The sequence below is a fragment of the Peromyscus leucopus genome, chromosome 8b (assembly GCF_004664715.2).
Source record: "Peromyscus leucopus breed LL Stock chromosome 8b, UCI_PerLeu_2.1, whole genome shotgun sequence".
Classification (NCBI taxonomy): domain Eukaryota; kingdom Metazoa; phylum Chordata; class Mammalia; order Rodentia; family Cricetidae; genus Peromyscus; species Peromyscus leucopus.
The window spans coordinates 70834217-70861309 of NC_051086.1; the positions used below are offsets into that span (position 1 = coordinate 70834217).

The 27093-nt window shown below is 41.9% G+C and overlaps 2 protein-coding genes across 2 annotated transcripts in view; one reads left to right on the forward strand and one right to left on the reverse strand.

The window, feature by feature from the left end:
• The window catches only part of Ppm1e (protein phosphatase, Mg2+/Mn2+ dependent 1E), a 138654-nt gene that overhangs the window by 103105 nt on the left and 8456 nt on the right, over positions 1–27093 (reverse strand). The gene's annotated exons all lie outside the window — the stretch shown is intronic.
• Positions 21363–21888, forward strand: LOC114699272 (40S ribosomal protein S19-like). Its single transcript, XM_037201542.1, has one exon. The coding sequence runs from the start codon at positions 21366–21368 to the stop codon at positions 21840–21842; it is 477 nt and encodes a 158-aa protein (XP_037057437.1). The 5' UTR covers positions 21363–21365; the 3' UTR covers positions 21843–21888.

A 27093-nucleotide genomic window follows, 5' to 3' on the forward strand; every position in this document is an offset into this window, starting at 1 on the left:
GCAGCTATTCTAGCCACTCCGCAAGTTCCAAGTTCAGTGAGAAACCCTTTTCTGAACTATATGGTAGATATTGATAAGACCTCCTGGTGTTGACCTACGCCCTCAATATATACATGCACACTATGAACATGTATACACATGGACCATGATCACACACGTAAGAGAGAGAGCAGGAGTCAGAAAGCACATCCCATCATCTGTTAGTGTATCACTTAACCCTAAGTCCTGGTAGTCCAGAAGAAAGGTGACACAACACACCCGTGCAGGGGTCACGGATGTCATCTCTGTCCCTCTGTGACTTCACTTCATACGGGCGAGTGCTAAGCAGCCATTCTCACCCAAGGGGAGATTTGTCTTTAGTTACTTTAGTAGACAGAGGCGCTACTGGGGCTTAAGAAGCACAAGACAAGTACACTGTTAAGCACATCATTGTGCCACCACAAAGAAATGCCAACAGAGCCCCAAATGCCAACAGTGCCCAGACTAAAAACCCCTGAGTGGAGGCACACATAAAGCATGCACAGTTAGATGTGGCATTTTTGCAATTATCATTCACAGTATATGTATGAATGTAAAATCATATTTTATACCTTGAGCATATGTGCTGGACTCACATTTGGAATCCTGCCTCTCATTCTCTTAGGTGTTTGTCTACTGGCATGCATCATCATGACCAGTCCAAAATATATATATAAGAAACTCACACAAATGAACAGCAAAAGCCAAACCATCCAATTAAAAATGGGCAGAGGATTTAATAGACATTTCCAAAGAAGACATACAAATGGCCAACAGACATATGGAAAAGTGTTCAAACATCATTAGCCAGGTAAAAGATAAGAGGTAAGTGTTGGCAGGTTGTGGGGTGGGCGAGAATCTTTATATAAGGCTGATGGAAATGTACATTGGCAAAGACATTATGGAAAACAGTATGGAGATTCCTCAATTGGCTTTCAATTAAAAATAGAACTATCATATGATCGATCCGGCAGTCCCACTTACGGGTGCACAGCCAAAGAAAATGAAGTCAGCATTTCACATGGATGCTAGCATTCTGGTTCAAGCTCACTGAAGCACTGTTTACAGGAGCCAAAACACGAAAACAAGTGTCCACCGGATGAACAAATAAGGAACACAGAGGATATCCAGCAGAATAGCATTTAGCTTCCCCCCCCCAAGACAGGGTTTCTCTGTGTAGCCCTGGCTGTCCCGGATCTCACTCTGTAGATCAGGCTGGCCTCAAACTCAGAGATCCGCCTGCCTCTGCCTCCCACCACCACCCAGCAAGCATTCAGCTTTTTTCCTTTTCCTTTTCTTTTCTTTTCTTTTCTTTTTTCTTTTTCTTTTTTTTTTTTTTTTTTTTTTTTTGGATGATTTTCTTAAACATAATTTCCTTACTGATTCTTTTGGAATATCACCCTAGTTCCACTCACCTCCCAGTCTCCCCATATTCTCCCCTCACCCCCGCAGCACCTCCCCCAAAAGAAAATTTTAAAAAACTAAAACAAAACTAAACAAAGCAAGTAAACAAATAAAAACAAGGACAAAACAAACAAACAAAACAACAACAACAACAACAAAATGCTCTTTGCTTCTTCTCCTTTCCCACCTCTCCAACACCTTTTCATTCATCCTGGTAGCACTGGAGGCTTCGGTGTGTCACATAGTGTACCCCTTTGTCCCATCGGCTTTACTGGCAAATGTTCATTGCAGTGAGTCACTGGTCTGGTTCAAGGCCTCTGGTTCCTGGTACACCATCATCACTGGATCCTCACTGGAACTCCTCTGGGATATCCTGTGGCTGCCCAAGGTCATGGAGATCCTACAGGTACTGTTCCCAAGGGCCAGTCCCTTCACGAGCTCCAGGGGTCCTAGATGGGGCAGATGTTTAGAGTGGGCCAACCCTGGGTTTCTGTGTGACCTTTGGTGGCAATATGAGAGAGCAGCCACAGTATGACCACGGACTTAGACATGATCCTCGGTCTGGATGTCACCATTGCCCCAGGTGGCAGTGCAGGCCACTCAGATCAGCTTGTCCCCAGCAGCAGTGTGGCCCTCAGACACCAACATAGCTTCAGACCTTGGGTGTCTACAAGGCCTTCGATGGTAACAGAAGCCTCAGACATCAACACAGACCCTGGCTGCAGCTGGACCATGGCCCTCAGGGCAGCTCTGGCCAGGAAGTCATCATGGTATTGGGTGGAAGTGCAGGCCTCACAGATCTGCATGGCCCTGGCTGGATCATGGCCCTCGGACAGCAGCATGGATTCAGGTGGTTGACCTCATCCTGGGCATCCAGTGCCCTAAGTAGCATTAGGAGCCATGGATGTCAACCCAGACCCTGTCCACTATAGGGCCACGGACCCAGACACTGCCCTCAGCAGCAGCCTGGGCCCGGATGACACCAAGCCCCGGGTAGCAGCACAGGCCACCTAGATCTGCATGGCCTCAGCTGCACATGGCTCCCAGACTCCCCCCCCCTCCCTCCCTCCCTCCCTCCCTCCTACTGCCTGTGGATCAGGATGTAAAGCTCTCAGCTACTGCTCCAGCACCATAATGATCATGGACTGACCCCCTGAAACTGTAAGCAAGCCCCCGGTTAAATGCTTCTTTTATAAGCGCTGACTTGGTCATGGTGTCTCTTCACAGCAATAGAACAGTTAGTAAAACATTCACCTAACATGCATGGGAAGGTGACAAGAGCAGGACTGGATGTTCAAGGTCATCCTCAGCTACAGAACCAGATGAAGTTACATAAGATTCTGTCACACACACACACACACACACACACACACACACACACACACACACACACACAAAATAGGACCTAGAGAGATGGCTCACCAGTTAAAAGCATGGACTGCTCTTGCAGAAGACTTGAGTTTAGCTCCTTGTACCCACATCAAGCCACAACCACCCCTAACTCCAGTGCTAAGGGTTTGTTGCTAAAATTCCTTCTCTCAGGGAGAAAATTCCAGGCCCCAAGACAAACCAAGACTCCATACTCCCAAAGTTCACCCTAGGACATCAATGAGTTTTTGTTTACCACTTATTTACAGGTAAGTGTAGGTGAAGGGGTCCCTTGAAAGAGTTTGGGTCCTCACCCTCCCCGAAAGGCCGCACTGGAAATTGTTTACCCAGCAGGGCAGATTGGTTCTCTATAGCTGCATAGATGAAGCCACCCTCCCCTCGTATTCCCTGGCTTATATTCTCTAGCCCATCCCCCAGGCCACATGCAATTAGGGCAGAATTGTATACTGGTGGTTTGGAGTGCCTGGGGTGAGAGTCTACTCAAGGTGAGAGTCTCAGGACCCTCCCTGCCCCTCCTACTACAAGAGGATGTCAGCAAATCCGGCTGGGATGATCTTCTGCAAGCCTGCACAGCTAAACTCCTGACGATTGGTTGGTTGGCTGCGAGGACAGTCCTATACACAGAGCCTGGCGCCGCCTTCTGGCCTCTGAGAGCACCTGCACTCATGAGCACATACACACACATAATTAAAAAATAAAGTCTTTAGGGCTGGAGAGATGGCTCAGCAGTTAAAAGCAAAAGCACTGACTGCCCTTCCAGAGGACCTAGGTTCCATTCACAGCACCCCCATGGCGGCTCATAACTGTCTATAATATCAGTTCCAAGAAATCTGATGCCCTCTTCCAGCCTCTGCTGGCAACAAGCAAGCATGCACATGACATACAGGCATACATGAAAGCAAAATACCTGTGCACATAAAAATAAAATCTTTTAAAAGTATGTACCTAAATTAAATACTAGCACATGAATCTAGTAATATAGAAAAGGATAATACATCCTTGTGACTCTAGAGACTTCCTCTAGGAATTCAAACTGTCTTACTACATGAAAAAACAATGTTCTTTACCTTCCCCCTCGGTGCTGGAGTTTAAACTAAAAGCCTCATACATGCTGGGCAAGCATTCTGGGTCTGAGTTACAATCCCTGGACTTGTAGTTCACCATATTAACAGAACAAAGGACAAGACCCAAAAAGGTTCATTAAACAAACAAACAAACAAACAAACAAAAACCATTTAACAGAACTCAACATCCATCCACTATATAAATGCCCAGAAAATCAGAATGAAACTTCAGTCTAACAAAGGACATGTAGAAATAGCAACAAGAAATCGGAGCCGAAACAAATTGAACTCTCTTTTAAGTGTCATTTGAAAGATAAAAACTGATCAACTAAAACCAGCCGAAAGGGGCTCAGAATTGTGGCTCTGAGAGAAATGAGTGAATGTCCTGCCTCCCCATTCCATGGGAAGCTGTGTCCAAAGCAAAGACCACCCAGGCCCCTTCTGTCCTGACGACAAGTGGCTTCTGTCACTATTGGTCATGAGGAAATAGTCTAACTCTTGGGATGAAAACCAAGGGAAGGTTTCATGGAGTTTGATGGACTAAAAGACTAATTAGAAATGTGAACAAGACTTTGTATAGAGAATTGGCATTTTCATGGTTTACGCAGCAAAACCTATTTTTAAAAAACCATTAAATTTCAAAATTACAGTTTCTTTTTTAAGTTCAAGTTTATTCTTGAGGTTTTCCTCATCATAAATGCATATAATAATTCTACAATTGAAACAGCTACTAACACCTGAACTCAATTAACTTAATATCCGTTATATATGAATCAGACATCTAAATTTATATTTTTGTGCATACTCTGTTTAAAATAGTAAAACTTGTTTTTTCAAATTTTTTAAGGCTTTCTCAACTTGTAATTATGTGTATGTGGGGGGTGTTCAGCATGTAAGGGAATGTGGGTAATAGGAAGAAAACTTGGGTCCTTTGTAAGAGCAGTACTCATTTGGTTTGGTTTGGTTTGGTTTTGAGACAGGATCTCACTATGTAGCCTTGACTGGCCTGGAACTCACTCTATAGACCAGATTGGTGTCAAACTCATAAAGGTCTTCCTGCCTCAAGTGCTGGGATAAAAAGCATGCACCACCATGCCTAAGGCAACATTCCTCACTACTGAACAATTTCTCAAACTCCTTCCCCCTTTTAAGATTCAAAATTTTAAAGTTCTTATTCATCTTATATAAGCCTTTGCCTGCACGTAGGTATGCGTACCACAGAATGCCTTGTGCTAGAGGAGGTCACTAGAGGAGGTGGGATCCCCTGGAACTGGAGTTACAAAATGTTTGCGCGCTGCCATGTGAGTGCTGGAAATTGAATCCGGGTTCTCTGCAAGAATAGTAAGTGCTGGGTTGGGGATTTAGCTCAGTGGTAGAGCATTTGCCTAGCAAGCGCAAGGCCCTGGGTTTGATCCTCAGCTCCGAGGTGGGGGGGGGGGGAAGAATAGTAAGTGCTCTTAATAGATGAACCATGTCTCCAGCCTCAAGACTTTAACTTTTTTTTTTTTTTTTTTTTTTTTTTTTTTGGTTTTTCGAGACAGGGTTTCTCCGTGTAGCTTTGCGCCTTTCCTGGAACTCACTTGGTAGCCCAGGCTGGCCTCGAACTCACAGAGATCCGCCTGTCTCTGCCTCCCGAGTGCTGGGATTAAAGGCGTGCGCCACCACCGCCCAGCAAGACTTTAACTTTTAAAAGTTGAGATTTATTTCTATCTATTTTGCATTAAAGGGGTGCTGCACACATCTCATCATGCATATGAAGGGAGAAGACAACTTGTGGGAGTCCATGATGTCTCAGGAAGAAAATCAGGCTTCCTGGTAAGCACCTTTATCCACTGAGCCATCTGGCCAGCTTTCAAGTTAGTACAATTTGTGTACTGAAGACATCTAGTACTGCTGCCTGGGGGACCAGCTCCAGCAGGGGGCTCTAGGGAATCCACCAAGTCCTGCAGACTAGATTTGTTTTATCTGAGGGGGTTAAGGAAAAGACACTCACACACTCTCTTGATGGTTTCCTTCAGACCTTTTCTCTATTCTTTATTTTCCTGGTGATTTCCTTCCCTCATTCTTGACGTTTTCCTTCTAACTCATTTTAACTCTATCTTTATTCATTCCCTTACAGATTATATACCCAGCAAAATCTTTCAGGCAATATAAAAATTAAAAAGTGGTTACATTCTGTTTTTCAAGTGAATGATTAACACCATGTTTTCTATATCCGTTACATAATTAAACATTTTATGTATTACAGGTAAAAAACAAATTATACCAAGAACCCACATACATTCATACCCAAGCAACTTGTGATAGATTAACAGAGTAGAGTGTAAGCAAGCAAGCTATTCTTTTACTGGCAGGCTGCATTTTGTGGTTACAAAGAAAGGACCAATCACTTTATTACTTATCTTAAAAGGTAATCTTATTAGGAATCTTAAAGGAATCACAAATCTAAACTTTTTTTTGTTTGTTTTTTGTTTTTCCAGACAGGATTTCTCGGTGTAACAGTCCTGGCAGTCCTGGAACTCATTTTGTAGATCAGGCTAGCCTTGAACTCAGAGATCTGCCTGCCTCTGCCTCCTGAGTGTTGTGATTACAAGAGTGTGCCACCACCGCCCAGCTCAGAAATCTAAACTTTTATATATGAAACAGAATCAGTCAGCTCTATTTTAAATCTTTAAGGTGCATACCCACTCATCAATAGTTTTTTTTTTTTATATCAAGAGATTGAGGGCAAAAATAGGTATAAGGAATTAATCATCACCTTTGATCATCAACCAATCTTGGGTTTTTCACCTCAAAGCTATTTGACGAAAAAAAAAAAATCTAACTTTAAGTTATTTTCAGAGCTTTGCTTCAGCTATGATGCATTCTGAAACCTATGAACTCACCTCCCAACATTAAGATTAGAAGAATTTAAACTAGCTGGGTTACTGGGACTCAATTGTTTTTCTTAATCATTAACTAACCTAAGCCACAGTCTATATGACTCCTCAATAGAAACTCATGTGTTCTAGCTGTGTGACACTTCCTCATTTTATTTTTTATCATCAAAACTCTAAACTAACATTATTAGTATCAATTAGACAGTAGATCTTAGGAAGAAATCATCTTCGTAATAATCCATAGGTAAAAATGCCCAGTAGAACAAAATATTTCCATAAGATAAACACACTACATTACAGGCAGTGGGGATCTCCCCACACCCATTCACACCATGCCAGATACCAGAGAAAGATGACAGAAACATGTAAAGGCACAGCAGAAGCAAAAAACATCCTGGAGTCTGTAGTCTCGGGGCCTTGCCTATCTGAGATTCACCCATCAGGGATTTGCCTCTGGTGGGTCGGCACCCTGAAGTCAACTGCCATCTGCTGTTCCTCTGACATGGCCACCAGCAATCTAGAAATTTAGATTTATGTCTAGGTATTAAACATTCCAAATTAATTTTTCCCTTTCTTTCTTGAGACATGGTTTCATTATGTAGCCCAAGCCAGCCTTGAACCTTGACATCAACGCTTGCATTAGGCATGTGTCACCACACCTGCCCACATTCTTTTTACTGAAGCATTTACCCATTGAGTGAAGTAACTTCTGTATTAGTTATGTATGCTCTCTAGACTGTAGAATGTCAAAGGCTACACCAATAGGAATATGATAAATTATTAGTCCATGGGCTCCAAGAGAAATGAATTACCAAATCTTAAGAGAAAAATCAATTTTTAGACTTTTTTTTAAAACCTGGGTCTCATGTGTTCTAGATTTTTCTCAACCTTCAAATGATCTTGAACTGATTTTGCTGCTCCCACCTCCCCAGTGCTGGACCACAGGTGTGCACCATCATGCACAGGTTATCAGGGCTGGGGCTGGAACCCAGAGCTTCATGGATGCTAGGCAAGTACTCTACCAGCTGAGATATATCCTCAGTCCCTAGGCTCTCACTTAAAAAAATAAATAAAATTGGGAGAAGTAACATACAAATATTTAAGTCATGTGTATTCAGAGAACTTCACACAAAATGCCTAACCTAATACAATCACTGTGGGACTTCGTTGTCAAAACTGCTCCTGACCAGTCTAAGTTAGTCATGAAGTCATGGATGCCATCTTTGTTGTTTACTAGTGACTCTAGAAAACTAGAAAAGCCTTGAACTTTTCTGAGCCTTGGATTGTGTGTCTAATCGAATTTATGTGAGAATTAAGTTTAAGTATGCACAAAAAATGACACTGACTGTTGTCTGAGTCATAGTCAAAGGTCAGCATCAATTGGCAGTTACAGTAAATGGAACAAAGCTTCTCTCCCAGAATTTTCAAAATCAAAAATTTATATCTAGTCTCTAGTTATTTCCAATGTTTGCAAGAAATCTTCCTAGAAATTTATCTAAAGAAATTATGCAATGGAAGTCTACTAGCTTGGATACAAAGATGATTCCAATGTTTTTTAGATTAAAAAAATAAACTCCAATTTTCAAAATATGGGACTAACTTATCAAATTATGAATAACCTACACATGAAACATTAGACAACAACATATTCAAATGAAAAAGACAAAACATGTACTACAGTATAATTACAATTCTGTGAAACTCAAGTCCATAAAAAGGGGATTGAAAGGGAATACACAAACTGAAGTTGTAGTAGAGGTGCAGGATCATACAGTTCCCCACTTTGTCCCTAGGTTTTTTGTTTTTGGTTTTTTGAGACAGGGTTTCTCTGTGTAGCTTTGCGCCTTTCCTGGAACTCACTTGGTAGCCCAGGCTGGCCTCGAACTCACAGAGATCCACCTGCCTCTGCCTCCCGAGTGCTGGGATTAAAAGCGTGTGCCACCACCACTACACGGCTTGTCCCTAGTTTTATAATAACATATAATTTTTAATAAATATTAAAAAGAAAAGTTGTACTATTCCTTTAAAAATGTGAGTGCCAGGACAATTTGACAAGAGAATGTGACGGGACTCTGGGCAGCTCCAGCTTGGCGGATGTGGCTCTGGCAGGCCTTCCCCCCCCCCCCATTCCCTCAGCCTTGATCAAAACCTTTAGATTACATTCCTAAAGCTAGCCACCAAGGTCTGTTCCACTTTTTGGCCAATCCCTCCTCCTGAGGCTGACTACCATGGTCCAGCTATCAAAGTATTGAAGTCCAGCAATCGGAAACCCCCTTTGGCTCACCTAATTAACATGCCCAATTAAACACTTCATCCTAACATGAGGTTCCCCCGTGTACCTTTATAAACCGCCATTTTCCTGTGTCCACGTCTGCCTCCTCTCTATCCAGAGGCAGTCCTTTGTCCTCTGGGACAAATACCCTGCCCCCTTTCCCTGGTTCCTTTCTCTTCTCCCTCATCCTCTATCTCCTGTGTCTGTCTCTTATTCCTGTCCTCTGTCCATCTGGGACAAATAAATCTCCTTTGTGCTGAGAACTTGGCCTTGGGGGTCCTGAGCCGTTACCCATCCTTTCCGAAAGAACAATTTGTCTCAACATATTCTGCTATGACAACTGGATATCTACATGCAAAGTGTGGGTCCCCACTCCCAGCATACACACAAGTTACCTCAAAATGGATCACCAAGAAAGACCTAGACTCAGGCACGAAAGCTGCAAATTCTTAGGAAACAGAAAAATCTACGGATTTGAGCTCAGGCAACATCAAAAGCTCAAGTGACAGGAGAAAAAGCACATAAATTGGATTAAATCAAATCCAATGCCAGGCTTGAGGCCAGCGCTGGAAATCCAGGATCCAGAACAGCCTGGGCAGCCGCACACAGTGAGGCCCAGTCTTGGGAAGTGGAACACCTCCCCACCCGAAAAAACAAAACTTTCAACATCCGGAAAGTGACCAGGGCAGGAGAGACGTCTCAGCAGGTGAGATGGCTCAGGCAGTGAGGGGCTTGAAACCCCAAGGCCTGACTGGAACTGGACCCCACACAGTGGAAGAGAAGTACTCCCACAGGCTTCTCTCTGAACTCCGTAGCCCTGTAGCATGCCTACCTCCCCCACAAAATAAATAAATGAACGTAGGGGTGAGGCAAAGGATGTATGCCAAGTAGAGAGCTTAACTGTGGATTTGATTCCCAGCCCCACAAAACGTGAGAGAAGGGAGGCAGGGAGAGAGAACACAGGGCTGGGGAGATGGCTCGGTCAGAAAGGTGTTTACCCTGCAAGGGTTGGGTGCCCTGAACCTGGAGATGCAGGCCTCTGTGAGTCTCCTGTCATAGAGAGGTGCTGGGGACCTAACTCAAGTCCTCTGGAAGAGCAGCAGTTGCTCTTAACTACCGAGCTGTCTTTCCAGGCCCCTCCCACATTTTTGTTTGTCCGTTTTCCTTTCTTTAGACACACTCATTCGGGAGCCCAGGCTGGCCTCAATCCTGTGGCAATTCAACTACCTCAGCTTCCTAAACGCTGGGATTGCAGATATGTACCACCAGGCCTGGGATGGGGGAAGGAGGGAGATACTAGACAGAGCCTAAATAGAAGGCAAGAGCTCGACCACGGAGCTATACCCCAACTCACATTCCTAGCTTTTAATCCAAGTGTTTTAACAAATTTAGAGCTATGTTTACAAACCCAACAATCTACCCAATATTGTTCTTAATGTCTTTAATCACAAAGCAAAATGTAATTCCTATTGTGCGTTTTGAACAAAACCACATTAAAGACCTTAAATTTTGGGGTGTGGAAGCAGGAGGGATTGAACCCAGTGTATCACTCAACTAAACACTGAGTTACCCCAGCAGCTCTTAAAGCAATCTTTTAGCGTTGCTTCTCAGTAGTTAATGACTTGGTAAAATGCTCAATTGAAAGTGTTAAATAAGGCCATACAGTGGTGGCACTCTGAAGTCAGAGGCATGCAGATCTCTGTGAGTTCCAGGACAGCCAGAGCTACACAAAGAAACCCTATCTCAAAAAAAAAAAGTGTTAAATAAAATTAAAAGAACAGCTGGGCAGTGGTGGCACACGCCTTTAATCCTAGCACTCGGGAGGCAGAGGCAGGTGTATCTCTGTGAGTTTGAGGACAGCCTGGTCTACAGAGCGAGTTCCAGGACAGGCTCCAAAACTACACAGAGAAACCCTGTCATGAAACAAAACAAAAACAAAAAATCAATGTGTTTTACATTAAATGCACTCATAGAAATTCATCATCAACATTCAAGATTATTTACACTTAATTACGGTTTCTAAGACAGCTTGAAAATATGAAGCACTGATCTTTAGTTACATTTAGGAAAGCATACATAGAAATATTCCCCTGTCATGCATCCACGTCCACACATGAAAAAATATAGAAAGAAAAATTTCCTTGTAAGCTAGACATAGTGGTACACACTTGTATCCTGGTACTTACTTGGAAGACAGGGGCAGGAGGATTGCTTTGAGTTTAAGGCCAGTTTGGGATACATAATGAATCGTAGGCCAGCTAGAGTTATATAGCAAATCTTTGTCAAGCGAAATAAATATCTTCATTTTTTTCTTGTATTTTCTACTGTGCCATATATTAAATGTTGGCTTGCTAATAACATTATTGCATAGCTATGGCATCATATAAGTGAAACATTAGCTGGATCCTTACGTTCTTCTTGAAGCAGTGGTTCTTGGACTTTACTCTGTACCATGATCACAGAAAAGCTTCTTAAACTGTGGGATGTAACCCCAAATGGGGTTACCTAACTGAAAATGGGAGTCATAAAGAAATTGGCAACAATAAAAATATTCCAGGTATACAATGATCAAGAATCAACCCAAATCAAAGGCATGAGTCCAGGGTTTTCTGGCCACATTTGTCTGTGCTGCAGCATACAGCCTCGCTGTAGCCTTGGTTCTAAACACACAACATGCGTACTTTGCACAAACTGCATGCCTCAGCCACACAACACCAATGCACATGGTGAAAAACCAGCTTAGAGTCAAGACTACTGCTCTAAGTCATAAGCTGCAGTGCTTTTACCGTACATATAATATTTTCTGCTCTGATAAGGACATAATGGAGCCAGGCATAGTGGCTCATACCTTTAGCCCCAGCAGGAAGGCAAAAGCAGGAAGATCTATCTCTGTGAGTGTGAGGCCAGCTTGGTCTACAGAGTGAGTTCCAGGACAGCTAAGGCTACACAGAGAAACCCTGTCTCGAAAAACAGACAAACAAAAAGCACACAAGGGGGGCTGGAGAGATGGTTCAGCTCAACGATTAAGAACACTTGTTGCTCTCACAGAGGACCCAGGTCAACCAACTGCAGCTCCTGTTTCAGGGGATCAGATGCCCTCTTCTGAACTCCACAGGCACCAAGCATGAATGTGATGCACACACATACATGCAGGCAAAACATTCACATATACACATTTTAAAAATGAATAAATCTAATTGAAAAAACAGTTTAACTGTAGAGAACAAAGGTATTTTATATTTCCTTGCAGTCATTCCTCAAAATGTGAATATCAAATTAGCATATCTTTGGATTGGATTGTATAAGGATGTTTGATTTTAAAATGGCTGTTTGCATTGCTCACTTGAGTTTAATAAAAATTGCTAAATGAATTTTGGCTTGCAATTAGGAGAGAATTGTCAACCATTTCAGAAACAGCCCTAAATATACCTCTGCCATTTTGTACTGTATATTAATGCAAAGTGGCCTTCTCAACATGGACGACTATAAAATCAAATTATCAATTAACTGTGAAAACTGCTGAAGATGCTCTATGTCCTGCAGTATTAAATATTTAGCCAAGATTTAATTATTTATGAAAAAATAAACAAGCACATCCATCTCATTAGCATGTTGATTTGCATTCATCTTTAATAAATGGTAAAATTATATGACTATCAAAGAATTGTGTTAAAATAGATTTCCTTATGATTTATTATCACCAACTATTTTATTTGTATACCTATTCTTCCTGTCTCTAGTTTTGCTTCTCTGTTGCTATGATAAAACCATGACCAAAGGCAACGTGGGGAGGAGAGGGCTTATTACAGTTCACAGGTCAGACTCCACCGTCAAGGGAAGCCACCGGGGCTCACGAGGGAACCTGGAGGCAGGAACTGAAGCAGAAATTGGGAGAAATGCTGCTCTGCTGTAACAACGCACGCCTGGTGCACACACATCCAAAAGAGGAAATCAGATCTCCGGGAACTGGAATTAAGAATGGCTGTGAGCTGCTTTGTGGGTACTGGGAACCAAACCCACCCATGTCCCCTGGAGGAGGAGCTGGTGCTCTTCACCACTCAGCATCTCTACAGCACTCTCTGCAATGTGTTTGGTTTTTTGTTTTGTTGGTTTGGTTTGGTTTGGTTCTTTTGGTTTTTCGAGACAGGGTTTCTCTGTGTAGCTTTGCACCTTCCTGGTGCAAAAGCTCGTAGCGCAGGTTGGCCTTGAACTAACAAAGATCCGCCTGCCTCTGCCTCCCAAGTGCTGGGATTAAAGGTGTGCACTGCCACTGCCTGGCCCCAATGTGTTTTTAAAAGACGTTTAAAGTTTTGTGACTGAGGCTATAGCTACATGATAGAATGGTTGCTTAGATGGGGGCTAGAGTTATAGTTCCGGGGTAGACCACACATGAGATCCTGAGTTCAATTCCTAACAGGGAAAAAAAAAAAAAAAAAAACAGTAAAAAGACACTGGTGTAGGTCATGGGAGGGAACAGTACTTCTGGCTCACTCTGGGACATGCTTCTAGTAGGAGATACCATTTGAAATGAGTGTTGGGTGCTAAATCTCTAGATTGTAAAGGAGAAGAAAATAAACTACTGAATAATACACACGGATTTACCATCTAGTCACCATCTTGTGCAGTCTTTATATCCAGCCAGCATCTTAGTGTGCTTCTGTTTCTCCATACATGTCCTTCAAGGATTTTAGCATTTTTGTACATTTATCATGTGCAAGATATGGTTACACAGTGGAATGGATACAAAGAAATGCGTATCCCTTTACATCTGTGGGAAGTAAATAGGATTTAAGCATAGTTGAAATGGGTACATTTTAGGGAGTCTTCAGTTCTAAAATCTTTACAGATTGGTATTGGGTAGTATGAAGAAACTGGGTGGAGGGAGAGGGAAGGACAGAGGGAGAAAGGGAGAAAGAGAGTTCATGAATTTATAAGTCATTGTCCTAAAAGGCAAAGAAAACAAACTGGATGGCTGAAATAAGCCAGTTCAGGGGTAGCAAATCCATCTGATGAGAATTTCAGGCAACAAGATAGCAAGCTTTTGGAGTCAGACAGATCAGACTTTCAATTTTGATTCTACTATGGATCTTGTGTGACCTTGGAGAAATCACCTAACGTCCAGGAAATAATTTTCTCCTTTGTGGAGCGGATATCAGCACTGAGGTATTTCGTGCACCACTGCACCCAGGCCAGCTGACGGTGCTGGAGCTGTGGTGTATCGACGGCTTGCTGGTCTGACTTTAAACTGCATGCTTGAGGAAAAGGAGCATGCTTATTTATTTCTACGAAGCAGCATTCAGCACAGTGTTTGGCATATAGTAAATATGTATTATTATGAATAAATATTATTCTCACAATAGTAAAATTATTTTATCACTTGAAATCTTTTTTGTAATAAGGAAACAACAAACTTCATGTATATGATTTGAAAAATAGTTTTTAATCATATTTTCTTAACTTACTGTTAATTATGGATATCATAAAATGTCAAACGATTTAGTATTTGTTTGAACATAGCTGGTCATCTCTGCTGAAGTAACTAAATACTGTAATAATTTTCTAAGGTCTATATCTACCACAAAAACTACCAGGCAACAAAGAAAGCTTTATTTATTTGACAACCACTTTAAAAAGTTAATAAAATAAAAAGCTTTTTAAACCAAGGAAATTCTCAAAATGGAAAGCTCAATTAATTAAAATCTTTTATAGTCTTTGGGGAAATGAGAAGAAATTCAGTTTCATGGTTTGATGATTCTGACCTATGTAGGAATATAAAATGTACTAATTACTTAATGTTGTATTTAATGGACTTTTCCACTGTGGCGTTTAATTAGCTCATTTGACTAAGAGTATAACTTTAAGGTGCTTTTTAACAATTATGAGACTTCATTCTGAGAGAATGCCTTTATTTTGCATTTGATTTTCAATATGTTTTACCTCCTCCTCTTCCTTTGTACTGGGATCAAACTCAGGGCTTCATGCATGCTGTCCAGTTGCTTTACGGCTTAACTACTCCCTACCCCCTGACCGTCAATATATTTTGACAGAACTAAATTACCATCTTTTTGCCCAGTTTTTGATAAGTGCTGGGAACTGAATCCAGGGCCTTAGTGCATGCTAATATCACTTGGCCTATATTTTCTCTTCTTTTCTTTTATCGTCAGTGGCCTTTAATAACAAGCTTTACTTGGAGCCATTTTTTAATGCATTATTCAAAAGAAAGATGATTTTACAGTAACGATTCTGAAACTGGTGTAGCAGATGGATACAATGGTGAGGGTTGTAGTCCATGACACTTTTAGAATATATATTATCAATTATTCAGGTTAACTTTTAATCTACTGATTATTAATGACCAGCATTGTTTTGTTGGCCTCTAAAATATCATATGCTTCATTTATGATATTAATATAGTTTGCAAACTTGAAAGTCTTTCTCCTCTTTTTTTAATTAATTAAAAAAATAGGGGCTGGAGAGATGGCTCAGCAGTTTAGATCACTCCTTTCTCTTGCAAATGACCAGAGCTCAGTTCCCAGCACTCACACGGTGGCTCACAACCATCCCTAACTCTAGTGCCAGGGGATCAACAAGGGCTTTGATGCCCTCTTCTGGTCTCCACAGGCATCAGACATGCACATGGTGCACATACATACATGTAGACAAAACACTCATATATTTTAAATAAAAATTTTAAAAAGTGTCTGGGTGTGGTGGTACATGCCTTTAATTCCAGCACTAGGGAGGTAGAGGCAGGGGGATTTCTATGGGTTTGAGGACAGCCTGGTCTACAGAGTGAGCTCCAAGTCAGCCAAGGCTACATAGTGAGACTCTGCCTCAAAATATACATATAAAAAATGTAAAAAGGGGCTGGGCTGTACCCCAGAGGTGGGGTACATGGTTGGAATTCATGAAGTCTTGGGTTCAAAGATCAGCACCAAAGAAAATATATAGGATCTGAGAGATGGCAGTTGGCAAAATATTTGCTGTGCAAGCAAAGGACCCAAATTTGAATCACTAATACCCACAGGCACAAGGTGCATTCCTGTAATGCCAGTGCTGGGGAGACAGAGACAGGCAGGTTCCTGGAGCTTCTGACCAACCAAACAACCCAGATGAATCAGTGAGCTTCATGTTCAGTGGGAGACTCTGCCTCAAAAAATAAGGTGGGGAGCACTTAAGGAAAACATGATATTGACTTCTGACCTCTACACACATGGGCATGAGTGCGCACGGGCGCGCGCGCGCGCACACACACACACAAAATTAAATATATTAAAAAGGATTGCTTTTCAAAATAGACATGTGTTGAGTAGATGCCTATTATATCAGGAATAAAGAGTATAGAGAAAACAAAGGATGCCTCTGGCTACTTCAATAATAATTGAAGTTTAAATTTTAAATAGATTGCAGCATTAGTCAACTACTTAATAGAAAAAAAAATATCTCCAGGCATCTTAGTAAATGAACAATTAGCTTTTTTTTTTTTAAAAAAAAATTGCATTTCTACAAACTATACACCAAGATGTAAGCTTTTTTAAAATGCATTCTTTAAATAACTGCGGGATTTCAAATTCTGTTTGCAATAACAGCACTAATAACTTTTTCTTTTCTTCATAAAGTAAGGGGGTGAAGGTGGAGAATGCCTGCAAGTGAGGGCAGTATTTGTATTATTAGAACTAGTTAGTTTTATGTTGTGTGCATTGCTGACTTGCCTGTGTGTCTGTCTGTGTAAGGTGTCAGGTCTCCTCAGACTGGAGTTACAGACAGTTGTGAGCTGCTGTGTGGGTGCTGGGAATCAACCCAGGTCCTCTGGAAGAGCAGCCAATGCTCTTTAATGGCTGAGCCAACTCTCCGGCTCTACCTTTTTCTTTTATTAGAAGCAAGAGTTTAGAATAGTATTTGGTGCAAAAAAAAAAAATAATAATCCTTAAAATGTTCTTTATCTATAGGTAGTCTCTGAATAGGATACCTTTTTGGAGGAAAGATAAAATGAAAACCCCACCACCTCTCCCATCAAAAGGGATGCTAATCATAGTTACCAGAAAAATGCCTGTTCTGTGCAGAATAAACATCATCTACAATGCCAGAATGGCAGGGGATTATGCATCTGCAGAGTCTCTCAGGGAGTTCAATAGTGTTGGCTAAATTAGAGTAGGAGGAAGAAAAACCAGTGGCAGCCAGGCGTACCAGTGCACGCCTTTAATCAAACCGTAGGGAGGCAGAGGCAGGTGGATCTCTGCATTCCAGATCAGCCTGGTCTACACAGAGACCAGGACAGCCAGGACTACCCAGAGAAACCCTGGAGAGAGAGAGAGACCGAGACTGAGACTGACCAGTGACAGGGAAATTAGCAGTACAAGTGATGACAAGAGACAATAACAGCCTAAGCTAGAGCCAGGGAGACGGTCTGGTTGGTAAAGGTGCTTGCTGCACAAGAGTGAGGACCCGGATTCAAACCTCTAAAAACCCACGCAAAAGCCAGAGATGGAGAGGCAATAAACTTGCAGGCCAGCTAGCCTGGCATACACAGTGGAAAAACACGGTAGTAGATAAAGACTTACGACTGAGGCTGTCCTCTGACCTCCAGAGGCGCGCACACGCACACACACACACACACACACACACACACACACACACACACACACCATGGGGTGGGGCGGGAACACAAAGAGAGAAATTTTTTAAAAATTATAATCTGAATTAAGCAAATGGCAGTAATTAAAAACTCAAAGAATTGTTACATTTGTATCTTCACTGAGATTTTCTTTGGTAGGCAATAGATTTGTAATGTAACAAGATAATCATAAAATGATCGCCATTGACTACCATCCTTTAGGTCAGATTTGCTAGACAATGGTGCTCGGACACACTGATCGTGAAACTTTTCTTTCAAATCTCCCTTGGCTTTCTCACTTGTGAAATTACTTACTAATAAAATACATACATTTTCTGCAACAGTTAGAGGAGGAAACAGATACGAAACAGTGCCAACTCAGCCAGCTCTCAATAACATTGTGTCAACAACAGTGCACTATTGTTAAAAGGGCTACAGTCGTGTTGGAGGCAGACAATGCTGACTGTCACAAAATTTACAACTTTAACTCTATCTCACACAAAGGTACTTTTATTTACCAAGCCAGATTAGAGAAGGCCCTGGGCAAAGACAGGGTCTTGCTAATATAGAGATGATAGCCTCAAACTCCAGTCCTCCCGTCTCAGCCTCCCAAGTGCTGGGCTTACAAGCATTTGCCATCAAACCTGGCTTGAGTCCTTTTTCTCTTCTCTTTTCTTTTTAGTGAAAAATTGTATTTGGGCTGGAGACGTGGCTCGGTTGGTAAAGGTGCTTGTCCAGCACGCCCAAAGTCCTGGTCTCCGTCTCCATTACCACCTGACGCCAGGAGAGGGGTGTGCACCTGTAATCTCAGAACTAGGGGAGAGGAGGAAGGGCCGCAAACTCAAAGGCATCCTGACCAGCCTGGGCTATATGAGATGCTGTCTCAAACCACAACCCCAACAACAAAAACACCACAGAGCCCTTGGGCTGGGGGTACAGTTCAGAGTGGTTTCCTAACATGAACAGAGCCAGCCCTGTACCACATAAACCAGGTGCATGCTTGTAATCCCAATACTCAGGTGGTAGATGCAGGGGGATCAAAAGTTAAATATTACCCTCAGCTACATAGCAAGTTCAAGGGCAGTACCAACATAATACTCTTTTTTAAATAGTACTGATGAGCTGGGTGGTGGTGGCGGCGGTGGTGGCGGCAGTGGTGGCACATGCCTTTAATCCCAGCACTTGGGAGGCAGAGGCAGGTGGATCTCTGTGAGTTTGAGGCCAGCCTGGTCTACAGAGTGAGTTCCAAGACAGCCAGGGCTGTTATACAGAGAAACCCTGTCTCAAAAAACAAACAGGGCTGGAGATGTGGCTCAGAGGTTAAGAGCACTGATTGCTCTCCCAAAGGTCCTGAGTTCAGTTCCCAGCAACCACATGGTGGCTCACAACCATCTGTAATGAGATCTGGTGCCCTCTTCTGGCCTGCAGGGATACATGCAGACAGAACACTGTACACATAATAAATAAATAAATCTTACAAAAACAAAAAACAAAACAAACAAACAAAGCACTGATGACAGCTCAGGCAATAAGGGTGCTTGTCACCAAGCCTAATGACCAGAGCTCCATCCCAGGAACACACACGGTGGAAAGAAAGGACTACCACAAATTATTCTCTGACCTCCATGTGACCTCCAAACACGTGCCCACACATATACACTTGTAAAACAAAAAACAAACAAACAATAAATGTAATCTTTTTACACTAGAAGGGAAAAAGTATACTGGGAAGATATATTTAGAATAAAACCTAATAGCAGTAAAAAGGGAAGAAAAAAAAGCTGATTGGGCAAAGAAGATAACGGTACAGAGGCACGAACAAGCTCCCCAGGGTCTGCACATTCAATCAGGATCACTCCGATTAGTGCAGAGTTACTGGCCAGGAACCCGGGTAGTTGAGGGAAGACTAGATGGGCAGCCAGGAGCAGTCTCCAGCAGGGCCCTGCATCAAGCATGTCAGCCCTGGCTGCAGGCTGAAGACACTGACGTGGTTTTAAGCAGACAGAAAAGCAACACTCTGAGGTGTGGAAGATTATTTGGTGCTTTGTAGGGCCGGGTGGTGGTTTGGACCAGGCTTGTGGGAATGGAGGCAGAACATTTTGTTTTCATTTAGAAATGAAATTAAAAGATTTCCAAACAAAATAATTAAAATGTTCCATCTTGCTTCTCTATGGTGGTATAGAGAATTTCTGAAATGGCTCCCCAAAGATACACTGCTCTAAACACCGAAACCTGGGAACATGAATGAGACATTACTCTATGATTATGTGCTTATTATGTTGTGCTATTTTTTTCCAGTGCTGGGGATTAAACTCAGGGGTCCCACACATGGAGGATAAAACCCTATCACCAAGTGAAGCCTCCAACCCCAGCCTTTAAAAAATATTGAATCTAAACCTGTACAGTTTTTTTTTTTTTTTTTGGTTTTTCGAGACAGGGTTTCTGTGTGTAGCTTTGCGCCTTTCCTGGAACTCATTTGGTAGACCAGGCTGGCCTCGAACTCACAGAGATCCGCCTGCCTCTGCCTCCCGAGTGCTGGGACTAAAGGCGTGCGCCACCACCGCCCGGCAGAGACAGGGTTTTTATGTGTAGCCCTGGCTGTCTTGGGACTCACTCTGTAAATCAGGCTTATGAAATTGTTTTCAATTTTCCATTAATCACACACTAAAGAGTGGAAGAACTGGTGTGGTGACTGTAATCCCAGCATGAAGAAGGCTAGAGGATTGTTGTGAATTTGGGGCCAGTCCGGGCTATACAATGAGTCCAGCCAGGATTATATAGGGAAAGCCTATCTTGAATAAAGGAGAAAAAATGAAAGAAAAAAAAAAGATTTAGTCCTAATAACTTGTTTAACCAGAAGTACCCAAAATGTTTACATTTCAATCCATAATCTACATAAAATGTAGATAAAATTCTTACTTCACTTTTTTAAAGTTCTTTGTATATTTTAAAATTATAACACAGTTCTATTTAAATACTTAATGGCCACAGGGTGGTCAGTGGCTACCCTAGAAAACTGTACAGGGCCGGGCGGTGGTGGCGCACGCCTTTAGTCCCAGCACTCGGGAGGCAGAGCCAGGCGGATCTCGGTGAGTTCGAGGCCAGCCTGGGCTACCAAGTGAGCTCCAGGAAAGGCGCAAAGCTACACAGAGAAACCCTGTCTCAAAAAACCAAAAAAAAAAAAAAAAACCTGTCTCAAACAACAACAAAAAAACAAAACCCCACTATATGTGGCTCATATTCCATTCCCATTGGATAGAGGGCTTGGGTGTTTAAATCAATAGTAAAGTACTGCCTAGCAAGTGCACAGCCTTGGGTTCAGTCACCAGCTCCAAGAAGAAAAACAAAACAAACAAAATCAGGTAACCTACTAGATAGAACTGATATAGAAATTTAGGCATTGGTTCCTCTTCTAGAATGTCCTAAATCACAGTCATAGCCAGCCAAAAGTATTTGTCTCTTCCACAAATATCAATGGCAATAATGGTATTATGAAATATGTATCCATAATGGCAAAATATACAGCTGTGTAAAAAAAAAAATAAGGCGCTATCTCAAATGAAATAGCAACCAGAGGAGCTGGAGAGATGGCTCAATGGCCCAGCACCCACATGGCAGCACCCAACTGTCTGCTACACCAGTATCCTCTCTTGCCTTCCCAGGCACTAGGCACACACACAGTGCACAGATGTTCACAGGCAAAGCACACACATAAGATTCAATTTATGGCCCTTTCCCCTGGCTGGCAGCGCGGAGGCCGCACGATGCCTGGAGTTACTGTAAAAGACGTTAACCAGCAGGAGTTCGTCAGAGCTCTGGCAGCCTTCCTCAAAAAGTCCGGGAAGCTGAAAGTCCCCGAATGGGTGGACACAGTCAAGCTGGCCAAGCATAAAGAGCTTGCCCCCTATGATGAGAACTGGTTCTACACACGAGCTGCTTCCACAGCACGGCATCTGTACCTCCGAGGTGGTGCTGGGGTTGGCTCCATGACCAAGATCTACGGAGGACGGCAGAGAAACGGTGTCAGGCCCAGCCACTTCAGCAGAGGCTCCAAGAGTGTGGCCCGCCGCGTCCTCCAAGCCCTAGAGGGGCTGAAAATGGTGGAAAAGGACCAAGATGGGGGCCGCAAGCTAACACCTCAGGGACAGAGAGATCTGGACAGAATTGCCGGACAGGTGGCAGCTGCCAACAAGAAGCATTAGAACAAAGGATGCTGGGTTAATAAATTGCCTCATTCATAAAAAAAAAAAAAAAAAAAAAAAAAAAAAAAAAAAAGATTCAATTTATGTATTTATATACTTATTTATTTATAGAAGGAAGGGTTTATTCAGGGCCTATGGTTCCCAGGGGATAAGAGTCTCTCACCATCACAGAGGTAAAAAAAAAAAATAAAAAATAAAAAAAAAACACTTTAAATAGTAGCAAAAATATAAGGAAATCAGAGCTCTCATACAGTGCTATTGGACAAAGCGATTTGGTGATATCAGATACAAAATGTACAAAATATCAATCTTACTATTCCAGTTCTAGATACACAGCTAAGAAAGTTATGAACAAATGTACAGGAAGACATATCCAGCATGTAGGGAATCTATAAGGTTAGAGGCTACCAGCTTTCTACCAGCTTTGTATTCTTTTTCCATAATGTAGAATTGTTTCTTGAAAGTAACTGCCATGACAGAGACTACATTTCCCATACTGCTTTGTTGTGGAGGGCAGGCCATGGTGTCACATGACTTATCTAGCCAATGGAACAGGAAGAAAAGTGATATATCTATGCTACTTTTAAGGCGTGGCCTCTAAAACCCTGGAACACCAGTCTGTCTCTAGTGGTTGACTGATGGCTGTTAATGCCTAGAGCAACTTTGCACATCACCACAAATTTCTATCAACCTGGGTCTCTCACTGAAGCCATGGAACACAGACCTATCTCTGCTACTGAAGGGACTGCAAGCAAGCAAGAATTTAACATTATGTTTAAACTTTGAAGTTTCAGAATGTATTCATTAGGGCAATTAGTATACCTTACTAATATATTAATACTATCCTCAAAATGGAAACAACCCACGTCTATCAAAATGAGATTGAAGAAATAATCATAGCCAAGCATACAACAAAATATGTAGTAGCTAAACATGTGGAGATGAAAGAAATACACTTACTGGGCACATCTTTTTTGAAAGGTCTCAAAAATGCTAATTACCAACCAGGCGCAGGGTGGTGGTGGTGGTGGTGGTGGTGGTGGTGGTGGTAGTGGTGGTACACACCTTTAATCCTAGCACTCAGAGGCAAGGCAGGTGTGTGCCTCTGTGAGTTTGAGGCCAGTCTGGTCTACAGAGTGAGTTCCAGGACAGGCTCCAAAGCTACACAAAAATAAATAAATAAAATAAAAAATAAAAATAAATAAAAATAAAAAAAAATGCTAGTTACCAAAAAACAAAAACCTCACCATGTATTGACCAAATCCTGTGCTGTAAAAATATAAGCACAGACAGGGCTAAGTCACCAGAATTCAAAGATTACTTCTGGAAAGGAAAGGGAAAATGTGCAAAAGGGTTACAATGAAGTGCTTGATTCCATATGACTGGATTTTTCGTTTGTTTGTTTTGACACAGGGCATCTCACACTGTGTTCCAGGCTGGCCTTGAACCTGCAACAATTCTTCTTCCTCAGCCTCTGAGTGCTGGGATTACAAGCACAAGCCACCACATGAAGTGTTTCATTTCCTTAAAACAGTTGAAATTGTAATAAATATTAAAACTAAAGAATGTACTTATTGGCATTTTGTTTCATTATTCTTTTTTTTCAATAAATTACTTCATAATACCCACATTCATTTTCTTATGCTATCATACATGAATGAACAATGAGGATATATTCTGAGAAATGGACTCATTGATGATTTCATCATCGTGGAAACATCATACAGTGTACTTAACTCTAAAATGCTATAACTGGACAATGTAATCTTATGGTACCAACATTGTACATGCAGTCTGTTGATGACCCAAACATTGTAAAGAAGTCTATGACAAAAATAACTGCCTCAAGAGTAAAATAGTAAAACCATGTTATAAGACAGCTTAAAACTAGGTATCAAAAGCCTTAAAACATGTAAAAAAAATCTTTTTGGTTGTGCTTTTTTTTTTTGTTTGTTTGTTTGTTTGTTTTGATTGCAACAGGGTCTTTCTACGTAGCCCTGGCTGTCCAGGAACTCAACAGAGATCCACATTCTTCTGCCTCCCAAGTGCTAGAATTAAAGGCATGAACCACAGCACCCAGCTTAAATACCTTTTAATATAGCAATCCCAAATCTAGAAATAATTTTTAAGAAAATGAGATACCAGGATGCATGCCTTTAATCCTAGCACTTGGGAGCAGAAGCAGGTGGATCTCTGAGTTCAAAGCAAGCCTGGTCTACAGAGGGAGTTCCAGGACAGCCAAGGCTACACAGAGAAACAGTGTCTCAAAAAAACAAAACAAAAAAAAAAGAAATAAAGAAAGGAGAAAATGAGAGACTTATTCAAAGGGTGATCATCAAAATAACCAAAAGTTGGAAATACCTAACATGTTCAATAGAATTCAGATTAATTACTGAACACTAACTAAAAAATCATATAGAATATGATGAGAGGGGAGGTGTGAGAAATATAGATGAGGCAAAATTGATATGCTCAGGCTAGAATATACATACATACATACATACATACATACATACACATACACAGAGAGAGAGACAGAGACAGAGAGACAGAGAGAACATTTTATATATTGCCTGAATCTTAGAAGGGACTTTGGACTTTTGAACACTGTTGGAACTGTAAGACTATGGAAATCATGAAGTTGGACTGAATATGTTTTGCATTACTAGATAGATCATGAGCCTATGGGAACAGGGACAGAAAAAGATGGTTTGAATGTAAAATGTACAACATAAGCTCATGCATTTGAATACTTGATCCCCAGCTACAGTGATGTTATGGGAGGTGTGGAACCTTTTGGAATGGGGCCTAGCTGGTAGACACAGGGGTGGAGGGCAGGGCTTAGATGGTTATAGGTGGCCCCAGTTCTAGTTCAGCATGTCTATGTTCTGATCTGCACAGTAGAACATGTCACACCTAAAGCTCTTGCCACCATAGATGGTACCCCATCTACAATGCCTCCCCTTACCATGAAACTGTAAACTACAACAAATCCTTTTCCTCAGGTTGCTTCTGTTGAGTATTTTGTCTCAGCAACAAGTCATACACACACATACACAAACACACACACACACACACACACACACACACAAATATATGTGTAGAGATGCACACACAGGGTAGAGCAGAAGATTTTGATACAGGGTATGATGGTTAATCTGTTAGCTTGTCAGGGTCTGTCTGTGAAGGAGTTTCTAGAATGGTTTAAATGAGATTGGAAGACCCACTATTTCATAGGCTAGAGTCCCAGAATAAATAATAGAAAACAAGTGAGGCACCAGCATTTATTTTCCTCAGCTTCCTGACAGTGGATGCAATGTAACCAGCTCCCTTATTCTCCTGCCCCATGACTGTAGACTACATCTTCCCCGTGACCATAGACCCCATGACCATAGATTACATCTTCCCCATGACTGTATACTACATCTTCCCCATGACCATAGACCCCATGACTATAAACTACATCCTCTCCATGACTGTATACTACATATTCCCCATGACCATAGACCCCATGACCATAGACTACATCCTCTCCATGACTGTAGACTACATCTTCCCCATGACTGTAGACTACATCTTCCCCATGACCGTGGACTACATCTTCCCCATGACCGTAGACTACATCTTCCCCATGACTGTGAACTACATCTTCCCCATGACCGTAGACTACATTTTCCCCATGACTGTAGACTACATCTTCCCCATGACCGTAGACTACATCTTCCCCATGACCGTAGACTACATCTTCCCCATGACCGTGGACTACATCTTCCCCATGACCGTAGACTACATCTTCCCCATGACCGTAGACTACATTTTCCCCATGACTGTAGACTACATCTTCCCCATGACTGTGAACTACATCTTCCCCATGACTGTAGACTACATTTTCCCCATGACCGTAGACTACATCTTCCCCATGACTGTGGACTACATCTTCCCCATGACCGTAGACTACATCCTCAAACCGTGAGTCAAAATAAACCCTCCTTTTCTTCTCTTGCTTTTGTCAGATATTCTGTCAGTGATGAGAAAAATAACCAATGCACAGGGTCTTAGTATTATAGTGTAGGTTAGCTAAACTCACCATCCTCCTGCCTCAGCCCTCTAAGTACTGTGGTTACAGACATGTGCCACCATGCCTGGCATTTGTTTTGTTTGTCTGTTCTTACACATGCTACACAAGTGTTCAACCACTGAGCCACACTCCTGACTCCCCCCTCTTTTTTTTCCCCCTTTGGGACATGGTCTCACTCTGCAGCCTGGACTATCTTGGAACTCACTCTGTAGACCAGGCCGGCCTCAAACTCAGAGATTCACCTGCCTCTGCCTCCTGACTATTGAAATGAAAGGTATGTGCCATCATGCCCAGCCCAAACATTTTTTTCTTTTAATTTTTTTGAGACAGGGTTTCTCTGTGTAACTGTCCTAGCTGTCCTGGAACTCAATTTGTAGACCAGGCTGGCCACTAACTCACAGAGATTTGCCTGCCTCTGCCTCCCAAGTTCTGGAATTAAAGATGTGTGCCACCACCATACACCCAGCCCATACATTTCTTATATACCAAAATTACACAGTCTTTTCCCTTGCATTTTAGCTCATTTCTGAAGCATATTATTTTTTAGAAAAATTATATTAACTAAGAAAAGGAGAACATGTTTTATGCTTGTGTTACAAAGTTCAATTTTAGACCTTTTATTTTATTAATTTATTTTACTTAATACGTATGTATGTATGTATGTATGTATGTATGTATTTGTGGGGTGGGGTACACACACAGAAACCAGAAGAAGAAACTGAATCCCTCAGAGCTGGAGCTGTAGGCATTATGGGGCACCAGTCTTATTACAGAGTACTGGGATTTAAAAAAATTTAAGTTATTTGTCCATTTCATGAGAACTAAAAATTTTAAACTAGGACATCAAATCCTGAAATCTATTTAACCAGGCACAGGTGAACCACAGTTTACAATGTCCTGGAAATTAGAGACGATGCAGCACTGTCAACCTCTCAGCTCTCAGGTTTTCCACGAAATCAATTGCATTCAGAGCAAATGACCAATCTCCATAATTACAGCAAATATTAATAGCACTTCATTTCTTTATTTTTTTTTTCTTAGCACTACTGGGGATTGAATTCAATGTCTTCCCTATGCTAAACAAGTAATTACCACTCAGCTTTCTCCTCATACTCAGCTCTTGCTTTTTTGGAGGTGTGGTCTTGCTATGTGTCCTTAAACTTGCTATGGCAC